Here is a 22,475-nt window from a genome sequence, read left to right as displayed (position 1 = left end):
TATAACCAGGGGTGCCCCAAACTTTACATGTCACTGTGTGTGTGTATATGTAGATATAGATAATATTGTAGTGATTCACAATCTCAGGTAGGCATTTGGTATCATTCACACAGGCAATGCGGTTTGGTCCAAACGTGCAGTTTTATTGCTTTCATTAATCTCCATGGAATTCAAAACCCAAAACAGCATCTTCAGGGAACATAGATGTCACGGCAAATAAACAGTTAATTTCACAGGCACATAGGTCAGTGCGGTCTCACATGAACAATTTACAGTCCTTTCTCTTGGAGCAATACTTTATACAAAGAGGAAGTGTGATCCTGCCATGCCTTGGCATCCTGTTCAGCCTGAGTTCCAGCAGCTTTCAGTGCAAAACAGAAGTGTTCATCTCCATGCACAGTTTACACTGAACAGGCTGCTGCCTCCTCATGTTTCTCTGCAGCTTCACCACACAGACTGCTCAGCTTTCCTTGCTCAAAAATGCACTGACCATTCATTTGGAGACCCTGGCATGTCTTAATCCCAGCTGCAGCTCTCATTGTGTCTGGACTTATAAATATATACTTCAGTCCTATCTACACATACCTGAGTGAATATATGAACCAAATGTCAGATTACACCTTTGGGTGTCAAACGGAAACTTGTAGACATTTAGGTTGCAGGAACTAACAATTCTCAGTGGAAATGAGACTTTAATTTCTCCATTGTACTTAAGGGAATAGAAGGGGACGACAGGAGAATTATCTTCATCTTCTATCCTGAATAACACAGGACAAAAATACCATTTTACCAACAATCTTAAATTTTGAGTTTATATAAGTTCAACTATAGTCTAGAAAATGGGGTCCCATAGCAGCGATAACAATTGGACCCTCATAAGTTTTTTGTGTTTTGCCACCCAGTACAGAACATAGGGTTTATTTCTATTTTCATATCTTTTTTAGGACTGTCGAGCAAATTAACCCTCTTTTCGTTTGCTAATAATACAATTCCTCGAGGAAGGAAAGTCCTGCGCATCTTCTTGCCATACAGTAGAAAAGGGAACCATAAACAGCTCTTCAACACTTTCAATTCTCTACTCCGTCCCACAGCACCTCCTCCCTCTCCTCTCATTTCTGCTGAAGACTTTGCCTCCTTCTTTAGGCAGAAGATCGACACGATCAGACAAAACTTTGGCCCGCAGCCCCCAATGCCCCTCTTAGCCGCTCAGCCCTGTTCTGCAAAAGTCAGCTTCTCCACCATGACAGAAGATCAGTTCTCCACCCTTCCGTCAAGATCACACCTCACCACTTGTGCCCTCGACCCACTCCCATCTCACCTCATCCCTAACTTGGCCACAGTCTTCATCCCATCTCTAACACACCTCTTCAACCTTTCACTTACAAATTGTGTCTTTCCCTCATCCTTCAAGCATGCCTCAATCACACCCATCCTCAAAAAGCCCTCCCTTGACCCATCCTCTGTGTCTAACTATCGCCGATATCTCTTCTCCCTTACGCCTCAAAACTACTGGAACAGCATGTATATCTTGAACTGTCCTCCCACCTCTCCTCCTGTTCCCTCTTTGACCGGTTACAATCTGGCTTCCGACCGCATCACTCAACTGAAACTGCCCTAATTAAGGTCACTAACGACTTACTAACCGCCAAGAGCAAGCGACACTATTCTGTCCTCCTTCTCCTGGACCTGTCCTCTGCCTTCGACACCGTAGACCATTCCCTCCTGCTACAGACACTCTCATCTCTTGGCATCACAGACTTGGCCCTATCCTGGATCTCATCATACCTAACAGACCGAACATTTAGTGTCTCCCTCTCACACACCACCTCCTCACCTCGCCCCCTGTCTGTCGGTGTTCCTCAAGGCTCTGACCTAGGACCCCTACTGTTCTCCATCTACACCTTCGGTTTGGGACAGCTCATAGAATCCCACGGTTTGCAGTATCACCTCTACGCCGATGACACGCAGATCTACCTATCTGGACCCAACCTCGCCTCCTTACTGACTGAAATCCCACAATGTCTGTCTGCTATCTCAGCCTTCTTCTCTGCTCGCTTTCTCAAACTGAACATGGACAAAACAGAATTCATCATCTTTCCCCCATCTCACTCTAACCCTCCACCAGACCTATCCATCAATGTCAATGGCTGGTTTCTTTCCCCAGTCCCGCACACTTGGTGCCTCGGGGTGATCCTCGACTCTGCGCTCTTTCAAACCACATATCCAAGCCCTCGTCTCCTCCTGCTGCCTCAAACTCAAAAATATTTCCCGGATCCGCTCATTCCTCAACCACGAAACCACAAAAACACTAATGCATGCTCTTATCTCCCGCCTCGACTACTGCAACCTCCTACTCTCTGGCCTCCCCTCTAGCACTCTGGCACCACTCCAGTCCATCCTACACTCTGCTGCCCGACTAATCCACCCGTCTCCCCGCTATTCCCCAGCCTCCCCCCTATGCTAGGCCCTTCACTTGCTTCCTATTTCCCAGAGACTCCAATTCAAAGCCCTAACCATGACATACAAAGCCATCCACAACCGGTCTTCTCCATACATCTGTGACATGGTCTCCAGGTACCTACCTGCACGCAACCTTCGATCATCTGAAGATCTCCTTCTCTACTCTCCCCTTATCTCTTCCTCCCACAACCGCATACAAGACTTCTCCCGTGCTTCCCCCATACTCTGGAACTCTCTGCCGCAACACATCAGACTCTCACCATCAACAGAAACCTTCAAGAAGAACCTGAATACCCACCTGTTCTGATAAGCCTACAGCCTGCAATGATCCTTGGTCTACTGAACCACCGCACGACCTGCTCTACCCTCTCCTACTGTATCCTCACCCATCCCTGTAGACTGTGAGCCCTCGCGGGCAGGGTCCCCTCTCCTTATGTACTTGTGTGTCCCTTGTCTTACACATGTTTATTATACTTGTCTATATTTCCCCTTTTCACATGTAAAGCGCCATGGAATAAATGGCGCTATATAAATGCATAATAATAATAATATATGGGCCCCATATATTGCTCCAAACAGAATGGGCTCCATATGTAATTGGCCCCATATGATGCTCCATATATAATTGGCCTCAAGTGTATGAATGGGGTAGGTGGGATAAATTCCCCAGGTCTCCTAAATGTATGCTAACTCACACTAGTTCACATGAAAGCGGGTCTCTATATATACATGTGAGCTTCAGCTCTTCGGACCCTTAGCTCTCAGACAGCAGCAACAACAAATTAGTCTCCACTCCACCTATTCATGTCATGATTTTTCCTATTTTCGCAAAGCAAAAAACGCCAAAAACACACAGAAAACGTTGTTGATGCAAACACTGAAAATACTGCAGGCATGTCAGCTCAACGCAGGAGGAAGTTTTAAATACACCAGTCTTCAAATGTTCTGAATTTATCTAAGCAGGATTTGTCCAGTACACAAATTCGTGTCCTTAGTTATGGGCTTAATTTTGTAATGGAAAGGACTTTTGATTTATTTGGCACTCTCACTGACATAAATAGGTTTATTAGAAATCTTACTGTGAAGAGACATTTTTTTTTTTCACCGAAAATGTGATTTAGTGAAGTAGATAACTCAGCTCAGTCCGAGCAAAATGAATATCGAACACTGAATTTCATAGAGCAGATGTCAGTAGTAAGGAAACTAACACACCTCATTTGAACCAGGCCATGGCATTTAAGACACGTAATCCATAATTTTATCTAATTCAGTCGAGAACAACATTTATGGACCAGTTCCAAGAAATGGTACAACGTGAACTGAGAGATTTGCATATATCTGCAACCATTGGAGGGATTGGGCAGTGACATTGTGACTTCCACTTTTGCTAAGCCTCTCTCAGGAAATACTATCTTGCATGCAGCTAGTGGCCATCCAAAGCACACTACTAAGGCTACTTTCACACTTACGAAAAAATCACATCATGCATTTGTGTGCATTTTTTTTGCGGGTTTTGGTGCATTTTTTTTAAAAAAAGCATGCGTTTTTTGCGCACCCATAGACTTTAATGGGTGTTTTGCTGTGAAAAAAATGCATTGCGTGCGCATGCGTTTTTTGGGGGCAAGTCGGACGCACAAAAAATGCAACAGTATATGTCCTCAGTTCAATTATAGTAAAAGGATAACATTAAAATATCCGCCTTTACTTGAAGAGGACACTATTTTGTCTCAGATTTTGAGCTCTGGATGTCCGGTGGTAGCAAAAACCATTGGAAAGATCTTATCATTTTAGCCCCTCAGCACCAAATCTGACCAGCAAACTTGACTAAATTGTAAGGGCTTTTTCAGATGTGGGGAAAATCATTGTAGAACTTGCAAATTTGTACAGGTAACTAAGAATTATGCCAACTTGGATGGCTCAAAACATTGTTATAAAACAATATTGGAACTGTAATAGTGATATTGTTGTCTACAGTATATCCGTAAATGTACTATCTGCAATAAGTCATATGTTGGTTGCACTTCTAGGAATCTACTAAAAAAAAGTATATACGAACATTTGACTGACATTTACAGTACTTCTGACTCTTTTTGTATAAATTGTTGCACAATCATTGTTGTTACAGCTCTGTTTTCATGGATACTTTATTATTTTAAATATTTTTCAATAAATTTAAGCCTTCATCTCTCTGCTATACAATTGTTTTTCTTTGATGCCATCTTAACCCATATCATCTGTATTTGCTTGGACAGATGAATACTTTAGCTAGACATTGTTATAGTGACAACCTTTGCTTTATAAAAACATTGTATATTTTACCTACCTTTCATAAATATACAGGTCTGGCTTCCAAAGTGTTTCTTTTGACAATAATATTTTCTTAATGGAACAAAATAGGTCTGGATGCCATTCTATGAATTCATTTATCCATTTCTGCAGCACAAAATTTTTTAGGTTACGTTGTACATTTCATCTTCCTATGTTCACAGTACTTATGTTTTTCTTTCATTAATATTAATAGCCATAAATAAATATTTAGAGAAGACAGTAATCTGGAAAATGCAAAGGGATTCATTTTTGCAATTTTAGTCACAGCTGTGCACCAACTAATTTTACTTTGAGTTTTTTTTAGTTATATGCTATGCGAGAAAAAAGAACAAAAACAAAAAGAACTCCAGAATCATGTTTTCCATCGTGTCGTAGCGTTGCGGCTTTATTTTTGTAAAAGGAAATCACTATGCATATGTGGTGTAAAGAAGATCTATCATTAGATGATTTAAAGTCAGCTTGTCAGCAGGATTTTACTAAGTAAACTACAGGCATTGTCAAGTTGGCACCGTTATACTGATTAAAATAATATCTGGTGATGAAATCGTACTTGTGGTTGTTTGTGGTGTAATCAGTGTTAGAACTTTGCAGCTAATGATATGCCCATGATAAAGGGAAAGACTGTAGGCCATCTAAAAGATGAATGTAAATAAAAATGTAATCTCTGGAAACGCCTTCTTGTTCTGTAAAAAACAAGTCACCATACAACTCCATCAGTTTAAAAATAAGAAAGCTATCGCTCTCAGAATGCAGTGATGCAAAATATTTTTTTCCATAAAATACTTTTTGTTGTGTAAAACCTTAAAAACATAAGGATATAAATGTGGTATCTCTGTAATGATAGTGAACCAAAAAATAAAGCTTCCTTATCAATTTTACCACATGCGTAACAGTACAGTTCTCAAATATGGCAATGCAAAAACTATTTTTGCAAAAAAAGCATTATTTGTGTGTGACAGCAAACATAAAAATATATAAATCTGGTATTGCTGTAATCGCACCAACCTGAAGAATAAAATCATCTAATTACTTATACCTCATGAGGAATAACGTTAAAAATAAATAATCCAATTCTTCCTCTACTGCTGATTTGTTCATTTGTCTCCCAAAGATCGTGGTAAAGCTCTGCTCACATTTATCCTGCGCTTGGTGCTGAGCGCTTACACTGGGATTTTCATGTAAATCTCTGAAATACGTGATTCAGATGGAAACCACAACAGATGGATTCCCAATAATGAGGCAGATGGAGGCACTGTGGATGCTGTCTGACCTATGATCCTTTGGTGTCCATCTTTTCAGATATGCATAAAAATGCGGTCGGCCACAGTTTTGTGCACCTCTGAAAAGAAGTACAATGCTGAACAGAGGTCAGACAGTGTCCAGAGTAATTCTGCTGCCTCATTATATTGATCGGATCCATCGGTGGTTTCATCCGAATCATGTCACTCGGGGATTTAGATGGAAACCCCAAAGTAAAGTGCTCAACGTAGAGCGCAGGATAAATGTGAACTAAAATGTTATATAAAATGTTCCCAACAAAACCCTCAAATCAATCCACAAAAAAAGAAAGTCCCCACTCAGGTCCATCATCTGTCAATGGAAATATAGGGGGCTTCCACATTGTTGGTAGTACAAAGGCTCTTAAAAAGCTAAATGTCTCCTCGACCCCAAAAAGAAATTTAGTGAACTGTATGCTCTCAAATCCAAATGCCCCCCTCCTTTCTGAGCCCCAGTGTGCCTAAGCCACATTTAGCATCCACATGTTTGGCATTTCTGTAGTGATGAGAACCTGCTTAATTTGTGGTTGAATGTCTTCAGAAGCACAAGCTAGTAATAATGTACTGGTATTAGAATAGAAGATTTGCAATGTTCACTCAGCAACATCCACTAGTGCTTGTTTCTGGAAAACACTCATGGAGTTGAATCATCACTACACCTGCAGATAAATTCCCAAAGGGGTATAATTCCAAAATGGGGTCAATTGATGGGGAATTCTGCTTTTCTAGCATTTAGGGGCTCTATATATGGAGTCCACAAACTGGTTAAGGAAAATCTGTGCTCCAGAAGGCAAAAGCGGCCTCCTTCGCTCCCCGGTCTCGCCATCTGGCTAAGCATTACTGTACAGCCACATATGAGGAATTGCCAAGTTCAGCAGAAATTGTGTGACAAATTTTGGTGCCATGTTTCCCCATTTCCCAGTGTGAAAATGTAAAATCTGGAGCTAAAACTAATTTTTTTGTGGTAAAATATAATTATTTTTTCTTCACTGCCCAATGGTATAAAATTCTTTGACACACTCTTGGTGTCAATATGATCACTGGACCCTTTAGTTTGTAAAATAGGGTGACTTATGGGGGGAATCTTCTGTTCTAGCACCTCTAGGGCTCTTCCAGTGGGTCATGGCACTTGTAAATCATAATAGTAAAATCTACACTATATGGCGCTTCTTCCCTTCTGAGCTTTCAGATTTGCCTGAAAAGTAGGTCCCGATCACATGTAAGATATTGCTGCACTCAAGAGAAATTGCATAACAAATTGTGAGGTCCTCTATTTTCTATTAGCTCATATAAAAATTAAAATTCTGTAAGACTCATGTAGTATCAACATGCTCACTACACCACATTGATAGCATGTAGTTTGTAAAATGGGGTCACTTATGGGGGAGTTCTGCTGCTTTGGGGCCTCAATGGCTTTGCCAATGTAAGATGACACCCTCAAACCATTCTAGCAAAATTTGAACTCCAATTGGTCGCTTCTTCCCTTCTGAGTTTTGCAATGTGCCTCAAAAGTAGTTTTCGACCACATACAGTTGTGGCCAAAAGTATTGACACCCCTGCAATTCTGTCAGATAATACTTAGTTTCTTCCTGAAAATGATTGCAAACACAAATTCTTTGGTATTATCTTCATTTAATTTGTCTTAAATGAAAAAACACAAAAGAGAATGAAGCAAAAAGCAAAACATTGATCATTTCACACAAAACTCCAAAAATGGGCCAGACAAAAGTATTGGCACCCTCAGCCTAATACTTGGTTGCACAACCGTTAGCCAAAATAACTGCAACCAACCACTTCCGGTAACCATCAATGAGTTTCTTACAATGCTCTGCTGGAATTTTAGACCATTCTTCTTTGGCAAACTGCTCCAGGTCCCTGATATTTGAAGGGTGCCTTCTCCAAACTGCCATTTTTAGATCTCTCCACAGGTGTTCTATGGGATTCAGGTCTGGACTCATTGCAGGCCACCTTAGAAGTCTCCAGTGCTTTCTCTCAAACCTTTTTCTAGTGCTTTTTGAAGTGTGTTTTGGGTCATTGTCCTGCTGGAAGACCCATGACCTCTGAGGGAGACCCAGCTTTCTCACACTGGGCCCTACATTATGCTGCAAAATTTGTTGGTAGTCTTCTAACTTCATAATGCCATGCACACGGTCAAGCAGTCCAGTGCCAGAAGCAGCAAAGCAACCCCAAAATATCAGGGAACCTCCGCCATGTTTGACTGTAGGGACCGTGTTCTTTTCTTTGAATGCCTCTTTTTTTTCTCCCGTAAACTCTATGTTGATGCCTTTGCCCCAAAAGCTCTACTTTTGTCTCATCTGATCAGAGAACATTCTTCCAAAACGTTTTAGGCTTTTTCAGGTAAGTTTTGGCAAACTCCAGCCTGGCTTTTTTATGTCTCGGGGTAAGAAGTGGGGTCTTCCTGGGTCTCCTACCATACAGTCCCTTTTCATTCAGATGCCGACGGATAGTACGGGTTGACACTGTTGTACCCTCGAACTGCAGGGCAGCTTGAACTTGTTTGGATGTTAGTCGAGGTTCTTTATCCAACATCCGCACAATCTTGCGTTGGAATCTCTTGTCAATTTTTCTTTTCCGTCCACATCTAGGGAGGTTAGCCACAGTGCCATGGGCTTTAAACTTCTTGATGACACTGCGCACAGAAGACACAGGAACATTCAGGTCTTTGGAGATGGACTTATAGCCTTGAGATTGCTCATGCTTCCTCACAATTTGGTTTCTCAAGTCCTCAGACAGTTCTTTGGTCTTCTTTCTTTTCTCCATGTTCAATGTGGTACCCACAAGGACACAGGACAGAGGTTGAGTCAACTTTAATCCATGTCAACTGGCTGCAAGTGTGATTTAGTTATTGCCAACACCTGTTAGGTGCCACAGGTAAGTTACAGGTGCTGTTAATTACACAAATTAGAGAAGCATCACATGATTTTTCGAACAGTGCCAATACTTTTGTCCACCCTCTTTTTTATGTTTGGTGTGGAATTATATCCAATTTGGCTTTAGGACAATTCTTTTTGTGTTTTTTCATTTAAGACAAATTAAATGAAGATAATACCAAAGAATTTGTGTTTGCAATCATTTTCAGGAAGAAACTGAGTATTATCTGACAGAATTGCAGGGGTGTCAATACTTTTGGCCACAACTGTATGGGGTATCAGTGTACTTATGAGAAATTGCACAACAAATTGTGCAGTCCATTTTTCGCCTAATATCCTTGTGAAAATAAAAAGTATGGGGCTAAAAGAACATTTTTGCTCGAAAAATGTGATTTTTTTTTTTTTTTTTTTTTTTTTTTTTTTTTTTGATTTTTTTTTCTTTTTCTTTTTTTTTTATGACTCAACGTTATAAAATTCTGTGTAGCACCTCGGGGTTCAAGGTGCTCTCCACACATCTAGATAAATTTGCTGAGGTGTATGGTTTCCAAAATAGGGTCACTTGGAGAGGTTTCCACTGTTTGGGCACATTAGGGGTTCTCCAAACACTATATGGCGCTCGCTGTCCCAGAAAATTTTGAGCTCCAAAATTCCAGTGGCGCTAATTCCTTTCTGAGACCTGCTGTGCACTTAAACAGTAGTTTTCCACCACATATAGTGTGTTGGTGTATTCAGAAGAAATTGCACAACAAATTATATAGTTCGTTTTCTCCTCTTGCCCTGGTAAAACTGCAAAACTTGTGGCTAAAGTAACATTTTTATGTAAAAAGTTAAAATGTTCATTTTTTCCTTATATATTGCTTTAAATCCTGTGAAGCACCTAAAAGGTTAAAAAACTTATTTGGTTCTGGTCTTGAGCAGTTTCAGTGGTGCAGTTTTTAGAATGCTGTCACTTTTGGGCATTTTATGTCATATAGGCCCCTTAAAGTCACTTCAAGTGTGATGTGCTCCCTAAAAATGTTTTTTTTTGTGTAAATTTTGTTGGAAAAAATTAGAAATTACTGATCAACTTTTAACCCTTCTAACTTCCTAACAACTAAAACTTATGTTTAAAAAATTGCCCCGATGGAAAGTAGACATGTGGGAAATGTCATTCATTAACTATTTTGTTTGAACTCTGATTTAAGGACAAAAAGATTAAAAGATTTGAAAATTTCAAAAATTTCACCAAATTTCTGACATTTTCACAAATAAGCACAAGCCATATCAAACAAATTTTACCACTATTATGAAGTGCAATATGTCCCGAAAAAATAATCTCAAAGTCACTGGGATATATTGAAGCTTTCCAGAGTTATTACTTCAATAATAGACACTGGTGAAAATTGAAAAAATTGTCCTTGTCACGAAAGTGAAAACGGGCTTGGCGGTAAAGGGGTTAAGCACCTAATGACTCAATGATATTTTCATATTACTTATATTTAGAAATCTACATCTCTTACCATGTTGAACCATAACAAGGTAGTTAAAGACTGCAAACTTGTGTCCTAGAAGCAAAATCAATGTGAATTGAAATTATTACTTTTTTTTAATAATATACAATTGAATATAAACAGATGGAAATATGCACGGACATAATTGAGTAATTAAAAAAATACCACAGAAAATATCACGGTAAACAGTGATGCAAATGTGTCATGTGATGTACGGATATCACTATTTTCATCTTTTACATTAGGTTAATAACTAAGGATTTTTGATTTTCAGCATTGTAAGTTTGCGTAGGCGAGAAGGAAGTGTTTAAGGATACCAGTCTTTCTGGAATATATTTGCATATTTCTGCTTCCCTATGTGGTAATGCTCTGTGTTACTGGTGTAGACTTTTGGAAAATTGTACATTATTAAAAGGGTTCAGACTGGTATGAAAAATATAAGACGTGATAGTTACCCTCATCGATTCTGCCCTCCTCTGTTTCCGTCACTTACTGATTCTAACAAAGTATTGGTTATGACTGGTCCTGTCATGATCCATGCTGGATCAGGACTGATATAAATCACAGGTAACCTTTTTTTTTCCCTAAACTGTGCTTAAGGTGTTTTTGCCCCCCCCCCGGTGGCTATTAGGATTATTGCACTGTGTGTCGTTTGTTCTAAGTTTTCCCCCCCGGTGGTGGTGAGCGTCATTGCACTCTAGTTTTGCTTGTTAAGTGCACATGATTATAATGCAGGTGTGATTGCTGGCTCTGCTATAAAAGGGTCACAGGTGTTGCCATCAGTGTTGGTGATAGTGTTCATTTCAACCATCCTTGGTGGAGGAAGGATCTAGAGAGAGGTCCTGGCAGCTCAGTCAGAGCCCTGGTGTGGAAGGAGTCATAGGGGTTTTCCTTAGCTCTGACAGAGCTTGGTGGCAGTGATTCAGGAGGAGAGCTGCTTGCTGGTGGTGGACTCTGTTGCCAGGAGCAAGTGCAACAGAGTAAAGCTAAGTTGTGTTTCCCCGTTTGTGTTTTTCTCCTTAGTGTGTATTAGTACAGCAGTCGGGCCAGTGCCTGCGCCACCCAGCTCCCTAGCAAGGGATAGGTGTAGGGTGTGCTAGGGTGACAGGTTTGTGATCGGCGCCCGGTGCGGAACCGGCATAGGGAACGTTAGGAGCGTTAGGGACACTGACTCAGGGGAGTGCAGGAGGTCTCCACGTCCCCTTTCCCTATCGCAGGGCCCACCATTGAAACTGTTTCCCTTCCCTTTGTCTTGTTGTTTTAGTTACCGGCCTGCGAGCCGTGTCACACAGGACAGTATCACGTGCTGCGTCCTGTTCTAGTTACCGGCCTGCTGGTCGCGTCACACAGGACAGGTCCACGTGACAGGTCCCCATTGAGTATATATCAGTTTGTTGACCATGGATTAGAAAGTTGGGACCAGGTTTGCTTCAGAATAGGATTTTAAGAGTAATATTTCATGTTTTTTCTGTAAATACCAGTTTGAGACTTTTTAAAAAAAATTTCATATCTTTGTCCGAAATATTTTTTATTTCTTTTTCAACAATTCAAATGAAACATGGTTCTATTTTCTAATCATATTCTGAAAATTTTCCAGGATTTTGTGATAGCAAGTGTATGTTACGCACAAAGTTTTTTTTTTTTTTTTTTTTTTTTTTTTTTTTTAACGGATCCAATAAAAAAAAATTCTTAAATTACTACAAAAATGCTTGAAATGCTCTTTCTATGCATTTGTTTTTGTAAAACCACTTTATTATTCACATGTTCTGTCTTTTGAATGTTTTTTTGTGTGTGGAAATCTGCCTGTTAAGAATAAGGATTTGGCTATTTGCTGAGTTTTTGGAGCTAAAATTCTCCAAAAAAATGTTAGTTTTGATTGAATAGTTAAAGATCAAGAAGTTATACTCTGAATATTTATCAAAAACTTGGCGTGAGTGTGGGTTGCTGCTTTGAAGTGGCTCTTGATGGAGGAATCCATGCCAAACTATGCACTTTCCAATCAAAAGGCTGCAAACCTCTCACCCCTACCGCCAAAAAAGTTCCAAAAAGGTTCAAAAACACTGCAAAATGAGCTAAGGAAACACATGAAGGAAGAGTTTTCAGAAGTGGTTTCTACTAGAAAACTCTTCATTGTTTTTGAACACTTCAAAAAATACTTTGTGTTTTACTCACGCAGCCTTAGAGGATAACACAAAAATGATAAGCCCTTATCTCCTATAAAATGTTATCGTATTTCAGAAAAACGTTAGCAAATATGAAGTTACCAGTTGAACGACAGTGTACAGGGTCATTCCAATAGATACTTCTGTTACAGTTGTCCAGTTTTTCACTGGCCGAAAATTTGGATTTGGGAAGGACAGATTTTGGATCAAATCGTCAAAACTACAGTTCTTCTGGCAGAAACTTACACCTAGGAAATAGAGAAATATATATATATATATAGAAATATATATATATTGCATATATACAGTTGAAGACAGAAGTTTACATACACTATGTAAAAGGACACATATGCATGTTTTTCTCATCAGAATAAACCTTTCACATTTTTGGACAATTAGGATTACCATAATTATTAATATTTGCCAAATGTCAGAATGAGAGAGAAAGTTTTAAGGCATTTTTTATTACTGCAAAGTCAAAAGTTTACATACACTAAGATTACTTTGCCTTTAAAAAATTCTGGACTGCCCACATGATGATGTCATGTGTTTGGAAGCTTCTGTTTTTTTTTTTTTGGCAACATCTGAGTTAGAGACACACCTGTGGATGTATTTTAATGCACACCTGAAACACACTGCTTCTTTATGTATCGTCATGGGAAGGCTCAAAAATCAGCCAAGATATCAGGAAGACAATTGTGGATTTACACAAGTCTGGCTCATCCTTGGGTACAATTTCAAGATACCTGAAGGTGCCTCGTTCATCTGTACAAACAATTACAAGCAAAATGGGAATGTCCAACCATCATACCGCTCAGGAAGGAGATGGGTTCTGTGTCCCAGAGATGAACATGCTTTGGTCTGACAAGTGCATATAAACCCAAAGACAAAAGCAAAAGACATTGTGAAGATGATGACGGAACTGGTAAGATTGTGTCAATATCCACAGTGAAACGAGTACTGTATCAACATGGGCTGAAAGGCCACTCTGCCAGGAAGAAAACATTACTCCAAAAGAAACATAAAGAAAAACAGATTAATGTTTGCAAATGCACACAGGAACAAACACCTTAATTTTTGGGGACATGTCCTGTGGTCTGATGAAACTAAAATTGAAATTTTTGGGCATAATGACCATTGTTATGTTTGGAGGAAAAAGAGAGAAGCTTGAAAGCCTAAGAACACCATCCCAACTGTGAAACATGAAGGTGGCAGCATCATGTTGTGGGGCTATTTTGCTGCAGGAATGACTGGTGCACTTCGCAAAATAGAATGGCATCATGAGAAAAGATTTTGTGGTGATACTGAAGCAACATCTCAAGAAATCAGCCAAGAAGTTAAAGCTTGGGCGGAAATGGGTCTTCCAAATGGACAATGACCCAAAGCATACTGCCAAAGTACTAACAAATTGGCTTAAGGATAACAAAGCCAGTGTTCCAGAGTGGCCATCACGAAGCCCTGATCTTAGATATTGAGAAAAACATGCATATGTGTGTGTGTATATATATATATATATATATATATATATATTGTGAGGTGCCCATGGGAGAGGTACTAGAAAACAGGTATGTTTCTCCCCGTTTCATTTCATATGTCTCCCTGTACTGATGATGAAGCCAGTTTATTTCACTGTAATCCAGTCCTGGTTTCCTTAGTGATCAGCATGGAAATGACTGGTATTTCCCCCTCCACTAATTCAATACAGGTTTTGGTTTCCTGACTGGTCCAGCTGATATAATCAGGAGGAGCTGGGATCTCTGTCTCTCTCGTCTGCTGAGCTGGGAGCTGACACAGTAAGATAACATGGACTTGTTTGCTGTTACAGTCATATGTAAAAGTTTGGGCACCCCTATTAATGTTAACCTTTTTTCTTTATAACAATTTTGGTTTTTGCAACAGCTATTTCAGTTTCATATATCTAATAACTGATGGACTCAGTTATATTTCTGGATTCAAATGAGGTTTATTGTACTAACAGAAAATGTGCAATCTGCATTTAAACAAAATTTGACCGGTGCAAAAGTATGGGCACCCTTATCATTTTCTTGATTTGAACACTCCTAACTACTTTTTACTGACTTCCTGAAGCACTAAATTGGTTTTGTAACCTCATTGAGCTTTGAACTTCATAGCCAGGTGTATCAAATCATGAGAAAAGGTATTTAAAGTGGCCACTTGCAAGTAGTTCTCCTATTTGATTCTCCTATGAAGAGTGGCATCATGGGCTCCTCAAAACAACTCTCAAATGATCTGAAAACAAAGATTATTCAACATAGCTTTTCAGGGGAAGGATACAAAAAGTTGTCTCAGAGATTTAACCTGTCAGTTTCCACTGTGAGGAACATAGTACGGAAATGGAAGAACACAGGTACAGTTCTTGTTAAGCCCAGAAGTGGCAGGCCAAGAAAAATATCAGAAAGGCAGAGAAGAAGAATGGTGAGAACAGTCAAGGACAATCCACAGACCACCTCCAAAGACCTGCAGCATCATCTTGCTGCAGATGGTGTCACTGTGCATCGGTCAACAATACAGCGCACTTTGCACAAGGAGAAGCTGTATGGGAGAGCGATGCGAAAGAAGCCGTTTCTGCAAGCACGCCACAAACGGAGTCGCCTGAGGTATGCAAAAGCACATTTGGACAAGCCAGTTACATTTTGGAAGAAGGTCCTGTGGACTGATGAAACAAAGATTGAGTTGTTTGGTCATACAAAAAGGCGTTATGCATGCACTGTATTGTTGACCGATGCACAGTGACACCATCTGCAGCAAGATGATGCTGCAGGTCTTTGGAGGTGGCCTGTGGATTGTCCTTGACTGTTCTCACCATTCTTCTTCTCTGCCTTTCTGATATTTTTCTTGGCCTGCCACTTCTGGGCTTAACAAGAACTGTACCTGTGTTCTTCCATTTCCGTACTATGTTCCTCACAGTGGAAACTGACAGGTTAAATCACTGAGACAACTTTTTGTATCCTTCCCCTGAAAAGCTTTGTTGAATAATCTTTGTTTTCAGATCATTTGAGAGTTGATTTGAGGAGCCCATGATGCCACTCTTCATAGGAGAATCAAATAGGAGAACTACTTGCAAGTGGCCACTTTAAATACCTTTTCTCATGATTTGATACACCTGGCTATGAAGTTCAAAGCTCAATGAGGTTACAAAACCAATTTAGTGCTTCAGGAAGTCAGTAAAAAGTAGTTAGGAGTGTTCAAATCAAGAAAATGATAAGGGTGCCCATACTTTTGCACCGGTCAAATTTTGTTTAAATGCAGATTGCACATTTTCTGTTAGTACAATAAACCTCATTTGAATCCAGAAATATAACTGAGTCCATCAGTTATTAGATATATGAAACTGAAATAGCTGTTGCAAAAACCAAAATTGTTATAAAGAAAAAAGGTTAACATTAATAGGGGTGCCCAAACTTTTACATATGACTGTATATAGGTTTATTTTGTAGTTAGCCTGCTATTGTTAGTTAGTGGCCAGACGGCCTTAGACGTTTTATTTCATGTTTGGCATGTGTAACATTGGATAACAAGTGTGCACAATAAATATGCCGTGTCCATATTGCTAGTCTGCTGAAGTGACTTCATAGCCACACGCTTGTGCCAAAGCAAAGATCCCCAGCTGAGCTATCTATTCCACACAAATGGTGGAGAATGCGGGCATGTTGTGGCTGCTGGACTGTGACTGCAGAGAAAACGCTGTGTATGTCCTGGCTGAAAGCTTCTGCGCTTTTGAAGAGCCAAGAGTCCAGTAATATGGAGGAACTAGTGAAGCAGTTATTGCAAGCAAATGTGCAGCAACAGCAGACTAATGCTTGCTTCCAGAAGGCTCTGGAGCAGCAACACCAGATGCAGCAAGAGCAGTTGGAGGCAATAAAACGGGCCTTGGTTCGGCAACCCCGAGATGAGGGAGACCGTGCACAAAGCGCTGCTAGTGCGCAGAAAGCCGTACAGAAGACTTTGCTTAAAATGACCGCAGACGATGTGGAAGCATACCTCACCGTGTTTGAACGTATTGCAGAACGTGAGCACTTACCACTGGACAGATGGGCTGAGGTAGTTGCTCCATTTCTGAGCGGAGATCCACAAAAAGCCTATTACGATCTGAGTGGAGCGGATGCTATGGACTATATCAAACTCAAAGGCGAAATCCTGGCAAGGCTGGGAGTAAACACGTATGTACGTGCACAGAGGGTGCATTTATGGAGTTTTGTGGAGCATCAGCCAGCCCGCTCACAAATGCATGATCTCATCCATCTAGTAAAAAAATGGCTGCAACCGGAGGCTTTAACGTCCGCACAGATGGTGGAGCGTGTTGTTCTAGACAAGTACCTGCGGTCCTTACCCGCTAAGATCCAGAGGTGGGTTGGACAGGGTGACCCAACTACCGCTGACCAGTTGGTGAATATGGTCGAACGCTACAATGCTTCTGAAAGCCTACTCCAAGGGACGTTAGCACCCCACTGGCCCCCCAAGAAATCGCTGGAGAGTCCTGCGAAACCTACTCCATCTTCAAAAGAAGAGAACATCACGATGAAGGGTAGCAGACCTACAAAGGACTATGGAGGTGGTACGGGCTCACATCAAGCCAGCAGACCTCGTCTGGGATCTCCATCGAGGAGACAAGGGCCTATACAATGTTGGCGATGTCGCGGGCTTGGCCATGTAGCAGCTAACTGCCCAATGACTACAGAGCCAATGGACTGTAATGCTATGAGGCGTCTTTCATTATATGTGCAGTCAGTCTGTGTGGCGGAGACCCTCACGGGAAATGAACAACACGTGTGCCATGTCGAGGTTGACGGTTATAGTGTGAATGCCGTCTTGGATTCCGGCAGTCAAGTAACTTTGGTACATGCCAGTTTGGTGGACTCTAGCGCCCTAACGAACTTAACCGTGGGCATTAGTTGCATCCATGGGGATACTAAGAACTACCCCACTGCCTGGATTACTCTTGCCACGCCAGGAGGGACGGAAAGACATCAGGCGGCAGTCATAAAGTCTATGGGACACAGTGTAATCCTGGGGAGAGACTTTCCCTTATTTTGGGACTTGTGGAACTTCAAAAGTGGCATGAACCCTCTAGTTGAAGACGGTGCTCCGGAGCTAGCCCCTGAACCATTGCAGCAAGACGACGGAGAACTCATCTCAGAGGAAGTACTAGAATCTGTGGACTCTCCTCTGGCTGTGTATGCAGGCGAGGCAGACCAGCTAGAGGATGTTTTAGAAATGCCTGACCTTGAGGTGGCCCGTGGTAAGTTCGGGACCGCTCAGCACCAGGATCCCACTCTAGCAAGGGCGTGGGAAAACATAAAGGTCTCCGAGGGAAGACCATTGTACCCAGGGGCTCAAAACGAGATCCCACACGTGGCGGTGCAGCAGGATATGTTGTATCACATAGACAAGGTGCGAGGGGTGGTGGTAGAACAACTAGTGGTACCTAAGTCCTTTCGCCAGGTAGTTTTGGAGTTGGCACATAAACATCCCTTGGGAGGACACCTGGCGGTAGAAAAGACAAAACACCGTATTCTGCAACGTTTCTTTTGGCCGGGTCTAGTGGGAGACGTGACCCAGTACTGTCGGTCATGTCCTACGTGTCAATTGACCGCACCTATGTCACATTTTAGAAGCCCCTTAGTGCCCTTACCAATAATAGAGGTGCCCTTCGAGAGGATAGCAATGGATATAGTCGGTCCATTAGTTAAATCTGCCAGGGGTCATCAGTACATTTTGGTAGTATTGGATTACGCCACGCGTTATCCCGAAGCAGTGCCCTTGCGGAATGCCAATGCGAAATCAATTTCAAAGGAGCTGGTTAATATGTTTTCCCGCACTGGCATTCCGAAAGAGATACTTACGGATCAAGGGACCCCCTTTATGTCTCGTATACTTAAGGATTTATGTAAACTGCTAAAAATCTCCCATTTGCGTACCTTAGTATATCACCCTCAGACTGATGGTTTGGTGGAGCGCTTTAACAAAACCCTAAAGGGAATGTTGAAAAGGGTGGTGGATAAGGACGGGAGAGATTGGGATGCCCTACTACCATACCTCCTGTTCGCTATACGTGAGGTACCCCAATCCTCCACAGGCTTTTCACCTTTTGAGTTGGTTTATGGGCGGTGTCCTAGAGGCCTGTTAGATATTGCCAAAGAGACTTGGGAACAAGAGGTAACTCCTTATCGCAGTGTAATTGAACACATAACACTTATGCAGGACCGAATTGCAGCAGTTATGCCAATAGTTAGAGTGTTTAGAGCGCGCACAACATGCCCAAAGCACGGTATACAACCGAGCGGCAAAAACACGAGTCTTTCAACCCGGAGACAGGGTGTTGGTATTGGTGCCTACCATAGAGAATAAATTTCTTGCGAAATGGCAGGGACCATACGAAGTGCTGGAACGAGTAGGTGAAGTAAATTATAAGATACACCAACCAGACAAGAGAAAGCCCGAACAAATATACCACATAAACTTGCTTAAGGCCTGGCGGGACAGGGAGAGTCTGGTGGCAGGAGCTGCCCTTGAGGATGGGCCTCGAGGGGCACCACCTTCTAAGGTAAAGGACCCCCAGGTAGCTCCGCCAGAAGTGGGTATTGCAGACACGCTATCCGAAAGGCAAAAACGAGAGACCAGGGAGTTCATACAGAGGAACGCAGATATTTTCTCGGAACTTCCTGGCCAGACTCACCTAATTAAACATGACATTATTACTGATCCACAGGCGCGGGTACGGCTTAAACCATATCGAATTCCGGAGGCTCGGAGACAAGCCATTGCCCAGGAAGTGAAGAAGATGTTAGAGCTCGGGGTCATTGAGGAGTCCCGGAGTGATTGGGCTAGCCCTATCGTACTGGTGCCCAAACCCGATGGGACTATCCGATTTTGTAACGATTTTCGGAAAGTAAACGAAGTATCGAAATTCGATGCCTACCCGATGCCAAGAGTCGATGAACTGATAGAGAGACTGGGTTCGGCTAGGTATATATCTACTATTGACTTAACAAAAGGTTATTGGCAGATTCCCCTCACGGAATCAGCCAAAGAGAAAACTGCCTTTGTTACGCCCCAGGGATTATTCCAGTACCGAGATATGCCATTTGGGTTGCATGGTGCCGCAGCCACCTTCCAACGTCTAATGGATATTGTCCTAAAACCCCATGGCCAGTATGCATCTGCGTACTTGGACGACATTATTATCTTTAGCAATGACTGGGACACACATTTGTCAAAAGTACAAGCCGTCTTAGACTCCTTAAAAACAGCTGGGTTGACTGCCAATCCCAAGAAATGTACGTTGGGATTGGAAGAGGCTCGCTATCTGGGATATAGCATAGGGAGAGGCGTCGTGAAGCCTCAAGCCAATAAAGTGGATGCTATTCAAAATTGGCCACGACCGGTAACCAAAAAACAGGTTGGAGCTTTTTTAGGGATCGTTGGTTATTATAGGCGGTTCATCAAACATTTTGCGACCATCGCAGCTCCTCTCACAGATCTTACTAAGGGGTCGAAATCTGTCACAATAAAGTGGAACGCAGAAGCAGAGGAGGCCTTTCAGCGATTGAAAACAGTCCTCTGTGACCAACCAGTGTTGGTTGCACCAGACTTTAAACGGGAGTTTATTGTCCAAACAGACGCCTCTGGGGTGGGCCTCGGCGCGGTTTTGTCTCAAGAAGTAAATGGCGAGGAACACCCAGTGGCCTATCTAAGCAGAAAGCTTACGAGAGCAGAAAAGAACTACAGTGTAGTTGAGCGGGAAGCCCTGGCTGTGAAATGGGCCCTGTGCACCTTGCGCTATTATTTACTAGGTCGCCAGTTTAGGCTAGTGACGGACCATTCGCCCCTAACATGGATGTCCCGGGCAAAAGAAGGCAATGCACGGGTGACACGCTGGTTCTTAGCATTACAAGGGTTTAAATTTTCCGTTGAGCACAGGGCGGGCACAGCGCACAGAAATGCAGATGCGTTGTCTAGAACGCACTGCTTGGTGACTCGTCGTGTCCGACCCCACGGGCTCGAACAGAGGAGGGGGTGTGTGAGGTGCCAAGGGGAGAGGTACTAGAAAACAGGTATGTTTCTCCCTGTTTCATTTCATATGTCTCCCTGTACTGATGATGAAGCCAGTTTATTTCACTGTAATCCAGTCCTGGTTTCCTTAGTGATCAGCATGGAAAGGACTGGTAGTTCCCCCTCCACTAATTCAATCCAGGTTTTGGTTTCCTGACTGGTCCAGCTGATATAATCAGGAGGAGCTGGAATCTCTCAGTCTATCATCTGCTGAGCTGGGAGCTGACACAGTAAGATAACATGGACTTGTTTGCTGTTATATAGGTTTATTTTGTAGTTAGCCTGCTATTGTTAGTTAGTGGCCAGACGGCCTTAGACGTTTTATTTCATGTTTGGCATGTGTAACATTGGATAACAAGTGTGCACAATAAATAGGCCGTGTCCATATTGCTAGTCTGCTGAAGTGACTTCATAGCCACACGCTTGTGCCAAAGCAAAGATCCCCAGCTGAGCTATCTATTCCCCACAATATATATATTTCTCTAAGAAGGTACCAAAAAATGGATTTTCTAAACTGGAGAACCCTTTGAATGGCCATGTGCAGACAGTGTCTTTTTCAAAAAGCACTAAAAAAAGGATACCGAAAAATAGTCATAATGCACAACAAAGTAAACAGCATTACTGTGCACATATTCAGTATTTTGTCCCCTTTTTACCTTCAAGTTCGAAAACCGTGGAGCTGTTAAAAGAAGTAACATATTTATTCTTCAGGAAGAAAAGAAAATGGGAAAAGGCACCGGTGGTGAAATGAACAAAAAGTCAATGGAGCAGCCGCTTCAGGAAAGAAACCACCAAAGTATCTTTGCCTGGGATAAATAAGTGGCAGCTCCGGTGTCTAAAAGATTCCGTGTGTACACAGCCAGTCAATGAAGACTACAACATAAAAATATCTGCTTAAGAAAATAATTATTTTCTTTTTCAATTTTTACAAACCTCAGAATTTTGGGAAAATGTATAACATTTTTGGCATGAGAAACTAAAACATATGCCCAGTTATCTACACCATTTTAAAGACTCCTAAACGCTTAGTCTTTTGCACTATCGATAAATCTCCCCACTTTGTACTTATTCACATGTTAAGACCCTATGCAGACAGGCAACATGCAAATAAAAAAAATCTTCCATTAAGTTATAGCCTTGGAAACCATTTTTTTAAGATTATTTATGAACAGAGATGATATTCTGTTACTTGTAATGTCTTAATAATAATAATGAATATATTATTTGCACTATGGATAAGTTATGTATGGATGATCTGTTTCGAATTCCCTTCCTATATCTACACAAATACAATTTATTTGAAAACTTACAAACTAACACACAAAAATTGTATTTTTGTTTATGCTAAAAAGAAAGCAACTGTTCAGACTAGAAACTCAAGCCGATCACTACAATGAGGACACTAATGACCTTGCTCCGACGTCGGGGATAATAAAAGTAAATGCGTTGTCTTGATGCAAATCTTACAAAATTGAAATAATTTTATATAATAAATGTAGACAAACCTACCAAACAAGGCGCATGTTAGCAGGAGGGTCAAGCTGTGCGGGCACATTGCGAGACAGAAAGAAATACATGTTCCGCTGTCACTGAGACTTTCTTCTATATATAGGGAGGAGTTCTTCTTCTTTGCTCAGAAACTCGAAGGTTATAGAAAGTTGATAAACTTGTTTGAAATAGAGTTTTTCTTGGAGGTTATCAGACTGATGAAAGAAAAAATAATGGAGAAATACACTGAACAGACAGGTTAACACATATAAACATGAACTCATAAGTATGGGTAGAGTCTCTCAT

The 22,475-nt window shown here is 41.5% G+C and overlaps 1 protein-coding gene across 1 annotated transcript in view; it reads right to left on the bottom strand.

Moving 5' to 3' along the window:
- The window catches only part of LOC141095394 (5-hydroxytryptamine receptor 3A-like), a 28,175-nt gene extending 5,939 nt beyond the window's left edge, over positions 1-22,236 (bottom strand). Inside the window, exons 1-5 of the mRNA XM_073581357.1 lie at positions 22,191-22,236; positions 12,711-12,856; positions 10,456-10,500; positions 4,784-4,893; positions 586-758 (exon numbers count right to left, since the gene is read on the bottom strand). Of these exons, the coding sequence (XP_073437458.1) occupies positions 586-758; positions 4,784-4,893; positions 10,456-10,500; positions 12,711-12,856; positions 22,191-22,236 (520 nt within the window). The remainder of the gene's footprint in view (positions 1-585; positions 759-4,783; positions 4,894-10,455; positions 10,501-12,710; positions 12,857-22,190) is intronic.
- Between the last annotated feature and the right edge of the window lie 239 nt (positions 22,237-22,475).

This window comes from Dendrobates tinctorius, unplaced genomic scaffold (genome assembly GCF_039654945.1).
Source record: "Dendrobates tinctorius isolate UK_male_01 unplaced genomic scaffold, ASM3965494v1 ptg000009l, whole genome shotgun sequence".
Classification (NCBI taxonomy): Eukaryota; Metazoa; Chordata; class Amphibia; order Anura; family Dendrobatidae; genus Dendrobates; species Dendrobates tinctorius.
The sequence above is the reverse complement of the archived record's forward strand: the minus strand, read 5'-3'. Positions and strand labels throughout refer to the sequence as shown.